This window comes from Quercus suber, unplaced genomic scaffold (genome assembly GCF_002906115.3).
Source record: "Quercus suber isolate HL8 unplaced genomic scaffold, Cork oak 2.0 scaffold_1296, whole genome shotgun sequence".
Lineage (NCBI taxonomy): Eukaryota > Viridiplantae > Streptophyta > Magnoliopsida > Fagales > Fagaceae > Quercus > Quercus suber.
Window position 1 is genome coordinate 20285 of NW_027070685.1, and position 14521 is coordinate 34805.

The window sequence follows — 14521 nt, forward strand, 5'->3', positions numbered from 1 at the left end:
TCATTTATTGAGGTACTGTAATTCTGTAAAAATGTTACCTAACAACATTTTTTCTGGTTGGGTTTTTTATTTTTGTAGGGTACCCTGTAGTAGAAAGGGAGGCATAAGGTTCACCATCAATGGCCACTCTTACTTCAACCTTGTCCTAATCACAAACGTTGGTGGTGCTGGTGATGTCCATGCTGTTTCCATCAAAGGGTCCAGGACTGGTTGGCAAGCAATGTCAAGGAACTGGGGTCAGAACTGGCAGAGCAACACTTACCTCAATGGCCAAGCCCTCTCATTCAAGGTCACCACCAGTGATGGCCGTACTGTGGTGTCTAACAATGTTGCTCCAGGTGGTTGGTCATTTGGGCAGACCTATAGTGGTGCACAATTCTAGACACAACAAACCCATTTGTGTCTTTCCTCTTAAGTTTTAGCCTAGTAGTTTGCTAAGGATTATATTTATGATTATATAATATTTTACTAAGTACTACCAAATTAGTATACTAGGATATTAGATTTAGTATACTAAATTTGTGGGGTCAGTATAATATTGGCCTCTCTTTGAGTCAGAAATGTGAAGGGCTAATTTTAAATGGCTTTTCATCATTTTAATTGGATCAAATTGTTCTTAAGGGCACCCATGGGGGACCCTTTTTGTTCTTGGGGTCTTTGTTTTTTGCTTCTGTTATATGTAGCAGAAGATGGCAGAGGTGGTCTTTACCACCCGCCAGTACCAGTAGTATTTGAAATAGTTCTATATCTTTAGGATCATTTTTGCTTTTTTTTTTTTCTAAGGTCATTGTAACAGCTTCTGCTGACTAAAAGTTATGTCCTGTGGTTGTTATGTTTGAACCGTATTGGAGATTATTATATAAGTGTAAATTTCCATTTTCTACTAGTAATGAGAAGGGTTGCTAGTTTATTATAATTGATATCTACCATTCTACTCTTTCTTTTTTGCTTTATTACTTTGAGAAAAATAATTATCTGAAAGTGAATTCATTTCATAAAGCTTTCTCGCCACCTAACTCTAATAATAATAATAAATTATTATTGGTAGAAGTTCACTTTAAATTTGGGGTACTGTAACTTCTCAACCCAAAAAAAAAAAAAAAAGGTACTGTACCCCATGGTAGAAAATCAATTTAAAATTGGGGTATTGAAAAGTAACCCCATTCTACTAAAATTCACAACTATGATCTCAATTGTAACAAATTTTGTAAATTAACTCACGCAAGTAACATGAGCATAAAATTTCAGTTTATTAATTTTAATAGTCAATTGGGTTATGGAATGTAATCTACAAACTTTGTTACACATATGGGATGCCAAGTCCAAGTAGAAAAGAGAGAGAATAGTATTAGGCTAATATTGTGGAAAGCAAAAGAGTATCTTCAAGTTTTCTATTGGGCCAGCCAAAGCCCACAGGCCGAATTTTTCATTTTTTGAGATGCAAATGTATTGAGGCCTACTTCAATGTGATTAATACTCTACATAATAATTCATGAAAAGATTAGGCAAATTGAAAATGTCCTCTTTCTTTCATGTTTCTGCTTAAGCATATAACCCAATTAATTATGATTCCTTAATTCAAATAAAAAATTTATGGCTTCTTAATTAGTGGGAAAAATTAGTAGATTAGGAAATGTTGGGCTAATATAAACCAATTATTTTTTTGTCTATTGGGCCAGCCAGGAAAAGCTTGAGGCAAAGCTCATGGGTTAGAGAAGCAAATGTCTATCCTAGGCTATTAGAAGCACCCTCATTAACTCAGAAGCTCAAGCTATTCCAAATTATGTATTCTTTTAGCATGTTAAACAAAGTTTGTGACAAGCTTGATGCTCTGTCTAGAAGATTCTGGTTGAAGTCTGAGGAACCATAAGGCAAATATCTTGCCTAGAGAATAGAGATCATGGGAAAAACTAAAGTCTGTGACAAGCTTGATGCTCTGTCTAGAACTAGAAGATTCTCGTGGAAGAATAAGGAACCAGAAGGCAGATTTCTTGCCTAGAGAATAGAGATTATGGGAAAAACTGTGTCATCCCAAATGCACAGGAGGTTTAGGCTTTAGAAAAACTGAAGGTTTCAATAACACTCAGTTAGCCAAGCTTGCTTGGTTGATTGCTTTCCAGGAGAGATAGCTTATGCTTTAAGTTGCTGAGGGCCAAAATACAAAATTAGGCATGGATGGTTTCACAAAGATCCACCCAAGTCATTGGGTTGGGTTGCATGTTTATTAAAAACAAATCTTGATAGTGAATTGGGCTTGCTGGGTTGGTGTTGGGCTCATATTTTAAACAAAATGACTTGCCATTTGAAAATTTTTGGGCCTTCCTTTTGTTTCAGCTATGGGCCCTTTTTGAGAGCTTTTTCAATTTCTTTTTGGATTAGTAATGTTTTCATTTTTTAAAGCACATCAGATAAAATATGACAATACAAATAAAAACACTAAAACAAACCTCATAAAACCAAAATCTAAATCCTTGATCATCAAACAATGCAATCAACCATCTATGGTCTACCTTCTCAAAAAAAAAAAAAAAAAATCTATGGTCTAAAAAAAACCATCAATCGTCTCAAACATACACAAATTGAAAGGGACAAAAGCCATCAGATATGGTGGAATTAGGTAATCTCAATGGTCAATAGAAAGCACCTAGGTGTAAAAAAGTGCCACGTGTAATAAACAAGGGTTGGATTGAGCTTTTTTTTTTAGATGAGATTTTCTCACATCTAACGCCTGAATTTTTTAATTTAGAACGTCAAAATTGATCAACCTCGACTTGCGGTGGGTTTTTTTAGTCATTTTGAATAGCCCTTGAACCTGCATGGTTCGTAATTGATTCAAGTTTGGATGGTGTTCAGAATTATGTTCCATTGAAATGCACTGTTTAGGTGGATTTTTTACAGCAAAATTACTTAAGGGTTTTTTGTTTTTATATTTTTCATAATAGTTAAGTTGGTAAGTTTTTACTAATTTTTATTTGGACCTATTGCTGACATCATTTTTTTACCTATTTATTAACAAAAATTTGGTAAAATTTTTTGTAATAAACTTAAATTTTTTTTTGTATTTATAAACTTTCTCTTAGGTTGAGTGGTCTCAAGAGGTGCGGGTGATTTTCTAGAGAGGAGAGCATCTCTAAGATAATTTCTCCAAGAAAACAAGAGAAAGTCTAAGTACACAAAGAATTTGACAATAAATTTTACATTGGCTGAGGTAGCCGTCTGTAATTGGTGTACCATAAAGTGAAAATGATGTTGACACCTATTATATTTTGCTAACTTAACAAATTGTGAAAAAAAATTCTAGATTTGCTGTGTTTGTGGCGATGCTGGAAAAACAAAAGGGAGAGCCAAAGTATCATCTCATTAGTAGAATTTGAATAGTTCTGTAGCGGAAGATGGCAGAGGTGGACTTTTACCAGTAGTTTTTGAATTGTTCTTCATTTTTAGGATCATTTTTACCTTTTTTTAAGGCCATTGATTTATTGTAACAGCTTCTGCTGTCAAGGAAAGCCTTTTTTTCCCTCAAATCTTGTGCTTTCTGCCTTTCTTCTTACACTGATTTTATCAGTTTCTATGCAACACAAACATATTCAGTTGTTTGTATATATTCTTTCTGATGTACAATGAATTCATAATCGGAGAGTACATAAATCTCCTCTCTAAGATTACTGGAATTAATGAACAGTGTCACTGGCAACCTGCCATCAATCGCATCCCTATAAATTTTAACCTTCTGTGATTCATGTTTGTTCTTTTTGTTGTCCAATTCTATCAGCTGGAATTGTTTCTAACCACTTAGTGCCCCTTAAATACTCATTAAGAACATATGATGCAAAATAAGGCAGCCTTTTCTTTATATGCTCCCAAACTTACATAATTAAAAAAGTGCACTAATCTTGAGTAATCCAATTTGTTTATATGACACATAATGAGTCTCAATTTAGTTTGTTTTAAGTTCTCTTTCTTCTTTGCTGATCTTTGACCAGTACTAGCTCAACTTTTTATTGAATTGTCTTCGCGTGTTTTTAGATTTTTGTTTCCAACAAGGGGTTTGGTGCTATTATTTTCAGTGTATTAATGTTAGGGACATATAAAATGACACAATTTTTAGATTCACAGATGGTGGGATCTTATTTGGAAGAATTTCATCATAGTGGTATGATTACCTTTTCTATAAAAGATGATGCCTGATATAAAGTTCAAATCTAAAGTATTCCCTGCTCATATCACCTTGATTACATGATTTTTCTGATTGATCAATATCCCACTAGGGCATTATTTGTGTATGCATATTTGTTTTTTTGCCTCATCCAAGACAGGTGTGCACACACCACACACACATGAATATACACTGAATTGATAGACTTGAGTGAGTGTTCATGGGTGAATTTGGGGTGGTCTCATATTAATAGATATCTCTACTATATCTATTGAATTATCCACGCAAATTTGGGGTGAATTCGGCTTCAATTTGATGTTCCTATAGAGATAAAGGCTATGATGCAAGCAATTCCAGTTTCAATCACAAATCGAGGAGGTGATAAGCTAGTCTAGAGTGGCAATCCTAGAGGGTCTTTTGATTTGAAGAGTGCTTATTCCATCACTGTAGATGTTGAATCTACTTCCCCAGTTAAATGTGGCTAGATATGGAAAATTGATTCACTTCCTAGAATCAAAACTTTCTTATGGCAATGTGCCCATGATAGTATAGGTGTCAAAGGCTGCTTGGTGAGAAGAGGAGTGGGGGAAGATGATAAATGTCCTATCTGCCAATTAGATTCTGAATCAGTTCTTCATGCTCTTAGGGACTGTTCAAGGGTTATGGCTGTGTGGATTCAGCTAGGGGTAGAGGCTCGAAACCAGGGATTTTGAAATTCCAACCTCCAAGACTGGCTGAACACAAATGGGAAAGCAAATAACAATTTTATTCAAGGCAAGCCTCATTGGAGGTTACTTTTCCCCTTTGCGGTTTGGTTAATATGGAAGAGCAGGAACCAATTGGTTTTCAATGGAAAAAACCCAAACCCGAATCTGCCATCAGTCATTAACAGTCAAGTTGTGGAGTTCATGCACTGTGTTCCGTCACCCAGGCAACCCACTCAAAGAGTAATTAGGAGGGTTCGGTGGGAGAGACCTCCAAGTGGTTGGAAAAAATTGAATACTGATGGCTCATGTATTGGCAACTCGAGGAGATCCGGATGTGGAGGAGCTGTGAGGGATGAACAAGGAGAATGGATTACTGGCTTTTCCAGGTATATTGGGACTTCAAGTAGCATTGTAGTAGAAATGTGGGGGCTGAGGGATGGGCTAGTCTTATGTAAAAATCTGAATATTCAATGTTTGGTAGTTGAGCTGGATGCTAGTATGATTGAGGATGTTTTGACAAAACCAGAGTATGCAAACAACATAATCTCCCCTATCCTGGATGACTGTAAGCAGATGTTGACTCAGTTCCAACAAGTTCAAATTCGTCATTGTTTTCGGCAAGAAAATGGTTGCGCAGACATGATGGCTAGGAAGGGAGCTAAACAGCAATTAGATTATTGTGCTTTTAGTAGTCCGCCTGTGGATGTGTTAGAAATCTTTAGGAAAGACTTGGATGGCAGGTTTTGTAATAGGCTCTGTCCTGATGGAGCTGTGCGTGTTTAGTTTGTTTTAATGAATCATCGTTTAACCCAAAAAAAAAAAAACAATAAATATTAGAAAATGTCAATTGAGCTACTTGAGGAATCATATTACTTATTGAATTATTTAAACAAGTTACATGACAATTAAATAAATTATATAATATATAATATTTCAAATAAGTACATATGGATGCTCACTTAACATGTATTGAGTTGGAAGAAATTTTGTTGAAACTAGTTGGAAAAAAACAATCCAAAAAATAAACCAATTTTATACAGTAATTTTTAACAAACAAGTCGCAAGCCACAATCTATGTGATTTGCAAGGGATTTCACTTCTACTATCTTTATATGGCTTACTTGTGTATACATAGTGCTAACAAGGGAACATGATCCATTTCATTTCATGGCTAAAATTTATTATTCTTAATTGATGGTGTATAAATGTTATAAAATTTTAATTTACTTTGTACTAAATATATTTTTAGATTTACAATATTTAATCTGAACTATGAAAATTTCCAAATGGAGAAATTCCTTATATGCTAAGATTTCCTATGGGAGGAAAAAAAGAATACAATTAAGACTTAGGCTGTTTGGTAGCTTTTTGAACCATTAAACTTAAATGATAACTATGAAAAGTCTTGTAGTTTAACAGGTTGGCATCTTCTAGTGTTTTTAATTGTCAAATTATCAACCAAGCAAAAAAAAAAAAAAAAAGAGTTTAAATGGTTACTAAAGTTTAAAGTGAAAGCTAGGATCATGAGGTTGTTTTGGATTAATCCATTTTGATAGAGAAAGAAAGGAAGAATAAAATTTTTAGGAGATTGAAAATTTTTACACTTTTAAACTACCACAAACATAGTAAAATATATTAATAAAATGTTGAACATTTGAAAAGAGTATAATATTTTTAAAAATATTTTTTAGTTATTAAAATTTTGGACTTTAATTAAAAATTTTACTTTGCAAGAGAGATAGACCAGGCATTCTATCGGTCAAGAAAAGATTTTTTTTTTTTTTTTTTTAATTCTAAGTAAGAGGCCTTAGTTTTTTATTACAGTATTATTTTTGTGCAATACTATAAGACAGATTCTAATGGTTGAGCGAGGTAGTTGCAGTTGTAGCAGGGAGTGGAGGATCAAGAGGAAGAGTGAGAGTTTGTTGAGTGGTGGGGGTTATAGGTGAGAATAGGGGGTTTTATAGTTACGGCCATGAAAGCAGAACAAGGGGTTGAGGTATTGGGAAGAAGTGAGACGCATGGGATGGGAAGGGAGTGTGAAGAGTGGGGTATGGGATCCTAGAGAGAATGAATCATGGATTATTGTGGTGGAGAAAGTGTTGGTGGAATGTGCCTTTGTTGAGGGTAGACAAAAGGAGGTGGGTGTAAATATTGCCAAGCTCTTCTGAAACTCATCAAGGACATTGCTGCTGCTACTTTCCCCTCTCTCTCTCTCATTTATCTAAAATGCAAAAAGTCCCTAAAGTTTGATTGAGTAGCAAACTAATCCCGTGTTCTATCAATTTTGTATTGTTGAATCCATTTATCTTATTATTATTATTATTCAGTAATTATAATGGGAGGGGGACTCAAATCTTGGAGGTCTTGAAAATACCAAGAGGTTCTTCATTGAACCCATCTATTTAATGTGCTCGACACATGACAATTATATGTCAAATATATATATATATATAGTTAACAAAATTAAGGTCGAGGGGTGAATTTGGACAAATCTCAAACCTCAAGGCTCTTATTGATAGCATAAGGGTCAGTTTGCAACCAACCTAAACAAGAGGGAGTCTTCCCCAACGGTGATTGGATGGGAGGTACCAAAAATGAGTGAGTTATTTTTATGCTCTATTTCTTTAGCTGGAAAACCTTTTATAAAAATAGTTTTCCACATTTTCCAATATTTGGTAATATTAAAAAAAAAAAAAATTGGTTAACGGAAAACTATTTTTGGTCAACAGAAAACCCTTATAAAAATAAGGCTTATTTTCTATAAATTGTTTTCCAAAAAAAAAAAAATATTGTAAAACTATCTCTCTCTCATGCGGCGCATAATTCCTATAAATATTATCTTCTTCTAACTCAAGAAACAATATTTTCTTTCGCTCATTCAGCTTTTCTCACAATAAACTCTCTCATTTCTTTTTCTCACAATAAATTCTCTCATTTCTTCTCTTCCCTTTGTTTTTTCTCTCTTCTCACACCCTCACTATCATCCCCTCTGGCCTCTTCTCTTCCCATAGATTTCTCTCTCTTTTTGCCCCTATTCTCTTTTTTCTCCTATTTCTTTACCTCTCTATAACACCGTTTTTTTTTTTTTTTTTCTTCTCCTCATAGATCCGTCAACAATTCTATAACAATTTTTTGTATTTATCAAACTATTTGGCCTATGTGGCATTTTGAACTATTTAAAATGGAACTTATGAGTATAATGGTTATTTTGAATTATGAAAAATATGGTTAATATATATATATATATATATTGTTGATTTGTGCCACTATAGTACACTTCTAGTGTACTTGGTTTTTTTCTAATAAAATTTCTTACGTTACTTATCAAAAATACTATTCATACACATGAATAAGATGAATATTTGAGATCATGAAAATTGGACAGCTAATTTTGATTGTATCTGTTATAAAAATTTTAGTTTGAAAACCAAATTCACTCTTGGTTATTTATTTATTTATTTATATTGATTACATTAGGTGGGTTTACACAATATACATATTATACATGTTTTAAATTATACAAGGAATGTTATAAAAATTGTGGATACCAAACACCAGAAAACGTTCTCAAGCCCATTTTTAAGATTGTTACCAAACGCCAAAAAATGATATAGTTTTCCAGAAAATTCTCTTTAGAAAATGAACCATTTTCTAGAAAACGTTAATGCTGAAGTTTTTATTTAGAATGTTCAAGGTTTTTTTTTTAGGATAGTAAAGTTTTTTTTTTTCCCTAGGGTGGTCAACAAGACAACAACCCATATTAATTTAGAGTTTTTTTTTTTTTTTTTTTTTTTAAGGTATTCAATTTTTTTTACCAAGTTGAGAGTGGTCACAGGACCACCTTCGATTATACATGGCACCGCCCCTGGGTTGCTTACCAAAGTCGACCCATAAGTGTGGTTATTTCGCCAGGTTTTTATTTATGGCATAACTATAATGATACTTGGCACTTATGGATAGCTCAAAACAAGTTTTTTTTCCAACAAGAAGTTACTCAAATATCTCGACGTGTTTACTATATAAATCACAGTGCAATCGAATACTATTATTGTGCTTTTTTTTAAAAAAAAGAAACTATTTTTGTGCCTTTAAACAATGGCGAATCTATAAATAAAGGTATCCAATGGATATAGAAGGGTTTTTTGAATTAAACACAAATGTTTCCTCATAAAAATAAATAAATAAATAAAACACAAATGAGAGTTCTCGTGGCCATCTGGGACAATTTGGGGTGGGCATAATTTTGAAAATTATGGAAGTTAGATAATAATGGGTTTTATTTTTCCCCTAAAAACATTGGTATCTCCCACCAGCTTGGTTGTTGAGCTATGGACAATTAGAGAGGGTTTCTCTTTGGCGTAGGACTTAGGATATCATACTATAAGCCTAGAAGTTGTAATTTATTAATTAATTGTTATTTCACCTATTGTTTCTTTCACTTATGGCCTATTTGGATTGAGAAAGAGTAGAAAGAAATAGAGTAAAGTTGGCCCAAAATTAGCTTATTTTTAACCAACTCTACTCTACTTTCTTCTACTCTCCCTCCCTCCTCCCTTAATCCAAACAGGCCCTTAAAGCTTTAATTTTTTATTACAATAAGACATCTTCTCTAGAGCTTGGCAGGTTTCTATCTACTATGTATATGTGAAGCTAATAAATGTGTTAACAATCTAGCTAACTTGCGAAGTATCCTTTCTAAAATCATTTTGTTTATGCTAAACCTAACAAGATAAATTTGCTAGATAGAATTTTTTTTTTTTTAAATAAAAAGTAGGAAATAGACTATTTTTTATGCTAAACTTATGCTATCGAGATATATATCTTGTTAAGTTTTGAGTTCCTTAAAATGAAGATAGACCATTTCACTGTTACAATTTATTTATTGGATATTCTAATAATCATGCCATTTAAAATTTTAAAGTAGCACTAAATACATCTTTTTCTCCGATCTTTTGATATTTTCTGTTTTTTTTTTTTATCCATACTTCTGACAATGTCTTGAGACTTGTATATTGTACTTTTTTTTGTGCAATCAAAAAAAAAATCTGCGTAGGCAAAAGCAGGTTATGTCGGTGATAGAATAGAATAGAAATATTTTGTTTTCCCTAATAAGGTTATTTTGACAGTAATGAAATAGAGATAAAAGAGAAAGTGGAGGAGCATGCTCATTTTGACATAAGGCAAATGGAAGAAAACTAAGAGATGGGGGGAAATAGCTTATGCGTGTAACACTGTCAAAATTGGGAGTAAGCGTTTTTGCTAGGTGCCATAGCATAAGTTTACAAGGAAAACAAGCTGTTAGATGTAGTCTAAATTTGTCAAGTTCTTAGCTGTTATCTTCCTCATGATCTCTTCTTTTTTTTTTTTGGTGCTGAATTCTAAAAAAGTAATTGAAATCTCTCTAGACATGCTATCTTATTGACTCCCTCACAAACTTGTCAAGTTATTAAGTAAAAGTCAATTCAAAACTATCTGAATGTCTCCAATGCAATGTCTTGATATTTTGAAGCTACACAAGTTTGGACATAATCTATTTAACTCGAGTTCAAGTTTCTAGAACCTAGCTAAATAATAATAGATCATGAAAATTACCTACTTCACTAACTAAAACAACTCTGTATAGCTAAAAAGAGAATAACAAAATTTTAAAAATAAAATAAAATCATTTGTGCACTAAATAAAGAAACGCGCCATCTGCCTGCAAATCTCTGATTCCATCAATCATGCAACTAAATAAAGCAATGGGTCATCTGAAATTTGTCTTTGAGGGTTCACTTAAATTTGTTAGGCCACCTTCAAGTTCAAGTGAGATCACTGTTGGAACTGGCGGCAATATGTTACACAAACTTATTGTATAAGATATCATCACAATGTGCTTTTAACAACAAATCTTGGGTTGAAATGTCCTCCACCACTCGAGTATACTTATACCCAAAAACAAAAAAACAGAAAAACCATTAACTACTTGTTTGTTTGTGATACCTTAATTCAATAGATATAATAGAGAAAACAATAAACAATAAAAGATGTTAGTTGAGTTACAAGGCTCTTAGTAGCTATTTAAATTTACTTTGCATTGAATACATTTTTAAATTTACAATATTTAATTTGAACCATGAAAAATTTCAAATGGAGAGGTTCCTTCTATGCTAAGATTTCCTATGGGAGGAAAAAAAGAAAATTAAGATTTAGACAGTTTGGCAACTTTTGGAACCATTAAACTTAAATGTTAACTATGAAGTGTCTTGTAGTTCAACGAATTAGAACATTCTAACGTTTTTAACTGTCAAATTATCAACCAAGAAAAAAGAGAAGAGTTTAAATGGTTACTAAAGTTTAAAGTGAAGGCTAGGATCATGAGCTGGATTCGGATTAATCCATTCCATTGCCACCTCTAACTTGCAAAACAATCCAAAACCTTCAATTCTCTTTCTTTCTTTTCTTCAAATGACAACCATAACCCATTTTAGCCATTTCTAAATTTGATAAAATAAAATAAAAAAACATGGGCAAAATAGGACTTTCCATTCCAAAACAAGAAAAACCGAACTTTCAGCCAAAGACGAAAAAAAAAGGTGCAACGTGTGTTCACACAAAATTTGTGTGCCTCTCAGGTACAGTGAAATGGCGCGAAGGGTACAAAATGATTGAGTTTGTTTGGTTGGTTTAAGGTTTTTCTGATGATCCCGATTCTCGCGCTTCCTGCTATGACCGATTTTGCCGGTCACCCGGTCGTGTTAGCTTAACCTATATGTAAGCTGACACATATCTAAACCCCATCTCTCTCTCTCTCTCTCTCTCTCTCTCTCTCTTCGTTTGTTTGTTTGTTTGTTTTCTTTCTCACTTTCTCTCTTGCATTCGAATATCTCTACCACCACATTTCCAGACGTTTGGATTTTGCAAATCGCTTCAGCTTCCTCGCCTGGGTACTTTTCTGTTTTTTTTTTCTTTTCTTGCAAACTATGTTAATGTCTAAGGTGTTTGAAACTTTGAATGTTGAAGTAGATATGTTCTTTTACATCTTAACCTTTCTGGTTATGATTTCTTGCTATAATGCTTAAAAGGGTCTTGTTAATTTTGGTTCTTTTTTATCTGGGGTTATGCAAGTTTCAATCTTTTGAATTATTAACCGCAGAATAGTGAATTTGGCTAATTGGGTTTTGAAGAAAATTAATAAAAATTANAAAAAAAAAATCTGCGTAGGCAAAAGCAGGTTATGTCGGTGATAGAATAGAATAGAAATATTTTGCTTTCCCTAATAAGGTTATTTTGACAGTAATGAAATAGAGATAAAAGAGAAAGTGGAGGAGCATGCTCATTTTGACATAAGGCAAATGGAAGAAAACTAAGAGATGGGGGGAAATAGCTTATGCGTGTAACACTGTCAAAATTGGGAGTAAGCGTTTTTGCTAGGTGCCATAGCATAAGTTTACAAGGAAAACAAGCTGTTAGATGTAGTCTAAATTTGTCAAGTTCTTAGCTGTTATCTTCCTCATGATCTCTTCTTTTTTTTTTTTGGTGCTGAATTCTAAAAAAGTAATTGAAATCTCTCTAGACATGCTATCTTATTGACTCCCTCACAAACTTGTCAAGTTATTAAGTAAAAGTCAATTCAAAACTATCTGAATGTCTCCAATGCAATGTCTTGATATTTTGAAGCTACACAAGTTTGGACATAATCTATTTAACTCGAGTTCAAGTTTCTAGAACCTAGCTAAATAATAATAGATCATGAAAATTACCTACTTCACTAACTAAAACAACTCTGTATAGCTAAAAAGAGAATAACAAAATTTTAAAAATAAAATAAAATCATTTGTGCACTAAATAAAGAAACGCGCCATCTGCCTGCAAATCTCTGATTCCATCAATCATGCAACTAAATAAAGCAATGGGTCATCTGAAATTTGTCTTTGAGGGTTCACTTAAATTTGTTAGACCACCTTCAAGTTCAAGTGAGATCACTGTTAGAACTGGCGGCAATATGTTACACAAACTTAGTGTATAAGATATCATCACAATGTGCTTTTAACAACAAATCTTGGGTTGAAATGTCCTCCACCACTCGAGTATACCTATACCCAAAAACCAAAAAAACAGAAAAACCATTAACTACTTGTTCGTTTGTGATAGCTTAATTCAATAGATATAATGGAGAAAACAATAAACAATAAAATATGTTAGTTGAGTTACAAGGCTCTTAGTAGCCATTTACATGTACGTGAATTGTATAATTCATTAAATTATTTATATAAGTCACATGACAATTAAATAGATTATATAATATTTCAAATAAGTTCATATAAATGCTCATTTAACACGTATTGATTTGGAAGAAATTTTGTTGAAATTAATTGGAAAAAAAATCTATTCCAAAAAAATAAACTAATTTTATAATTTTTAACAAACAAGTCACAAGAGTTTTCACTTATACTTCCTTTTTATGGCTTACTTATGTATACACAGTGATAACAAGAAAACATGATCCTTTCCATTTTACGCTTATTGTTTTGAATTGATGATGTATAAACGTTATAGAATTTAAATTTACTTTGCATTGAATACATTTTTAAATTTACAATATTTAATTTGAACCATGAAAAATTTCAAATGGAGAAGTTCCTTCTATGCTAAGATTTCCTATGGAAGGAAAAAAAGAAAATTAAGATTTAGACAGTTTGGCAACTTTTCGAACCATTAAACTTAAATGTTAACTATGAAGAGTTTTGTAGTTCAACGAATATGAACATTCTAATGTTTTTAACTGTCAAATTATCAACCAAGAAAAAAGAGAAGAGTTTAAATGGTTACTAAAGTTTAAAGTGAAGGCTAGGATCATGAGCTGGTTTCGGATTAATCCATTCCATTGCCACCTCTAACTTGCAAAACAATCCAAAACCTTCAATTGTCTTTCTTTCTTTTCTTCAAATGACAACCATAACCCATTTTAGCCATTTCTAAATTTGATAAAATAAAATAAAAAAACATGGGCAAAATAGGACTTTCCATTCCAAAACAAGAAAAACCGAATTTTCAGCCAAAGACGAAAAAAAAAGGTGCAACGTGTGTTCACACAAAATTTGTGTGCCTCTCAGGTACAGTGAAATGGCGCGAAGGGTACAAAATGATTGAGTTTGTTTGGTTGGTTTAAGGTTTTTCTGATGATCCCGATTCTCGCGCTTGCTGCTATGACCGATTTTGCCGGTCACCCGGTCGTGTTAGCTTAACCTATATGTAAGCTGACACATATCTAAACCCCATCTCTCTCTCTCTCTCTCTCTCTCTCTCTTCGTTTGTTTGTTTGTTTGTTTTCTTTCTCACTTTCTCTCTTGCATTCGAATATCTCTACCACCACATTTCCAGACGTTTGGATTTTGCAAATCGCTTCAGCTTCCTCGCCTGGGTACTTTTCTGTTTTTTTTTTCTTTTCTTGCAAACTATGTTAATGTCTAAGGTGTTTGAAACTTTGAATGTTGAAGTAGATATGTTCTTTTACATCTTAACCTTTCTGGTTATGATTTCTTGCTATAATGCTTAAAAGGGTCTTGTTAATTTTGGTTCTTTTTTATCTGGGGTTATGCAAGTTTCAATCTTTTGAATTATTAACCGCAGAATAGTGAATTTGGCTAATTGGGTTTTGAAGAAAATTAATAAA

The 14521-nt window shown here is 32.9% G+C and overlaps 1 protein-coding gene across 1 annotated transcript; it reads left to right on the forward strand.

The window, feature by feature from the left end:
• The first annotated feature begins 31 nt into the window (after window positions 1-31).
• On the forward strand, window positions 32-382 carry LOC136065899 (expansin-A1-like). Its single transcript, XM_065769709.1, has one exon. The coding sequence runs from the start codon at window positions 32-34 to the stop codon at window positions 380-382; it is 351 nt and encodes a 116-aa protein (XP_065625781.1).
• Window positions 383-14521: the final 14139 nt, after the last annotated feature.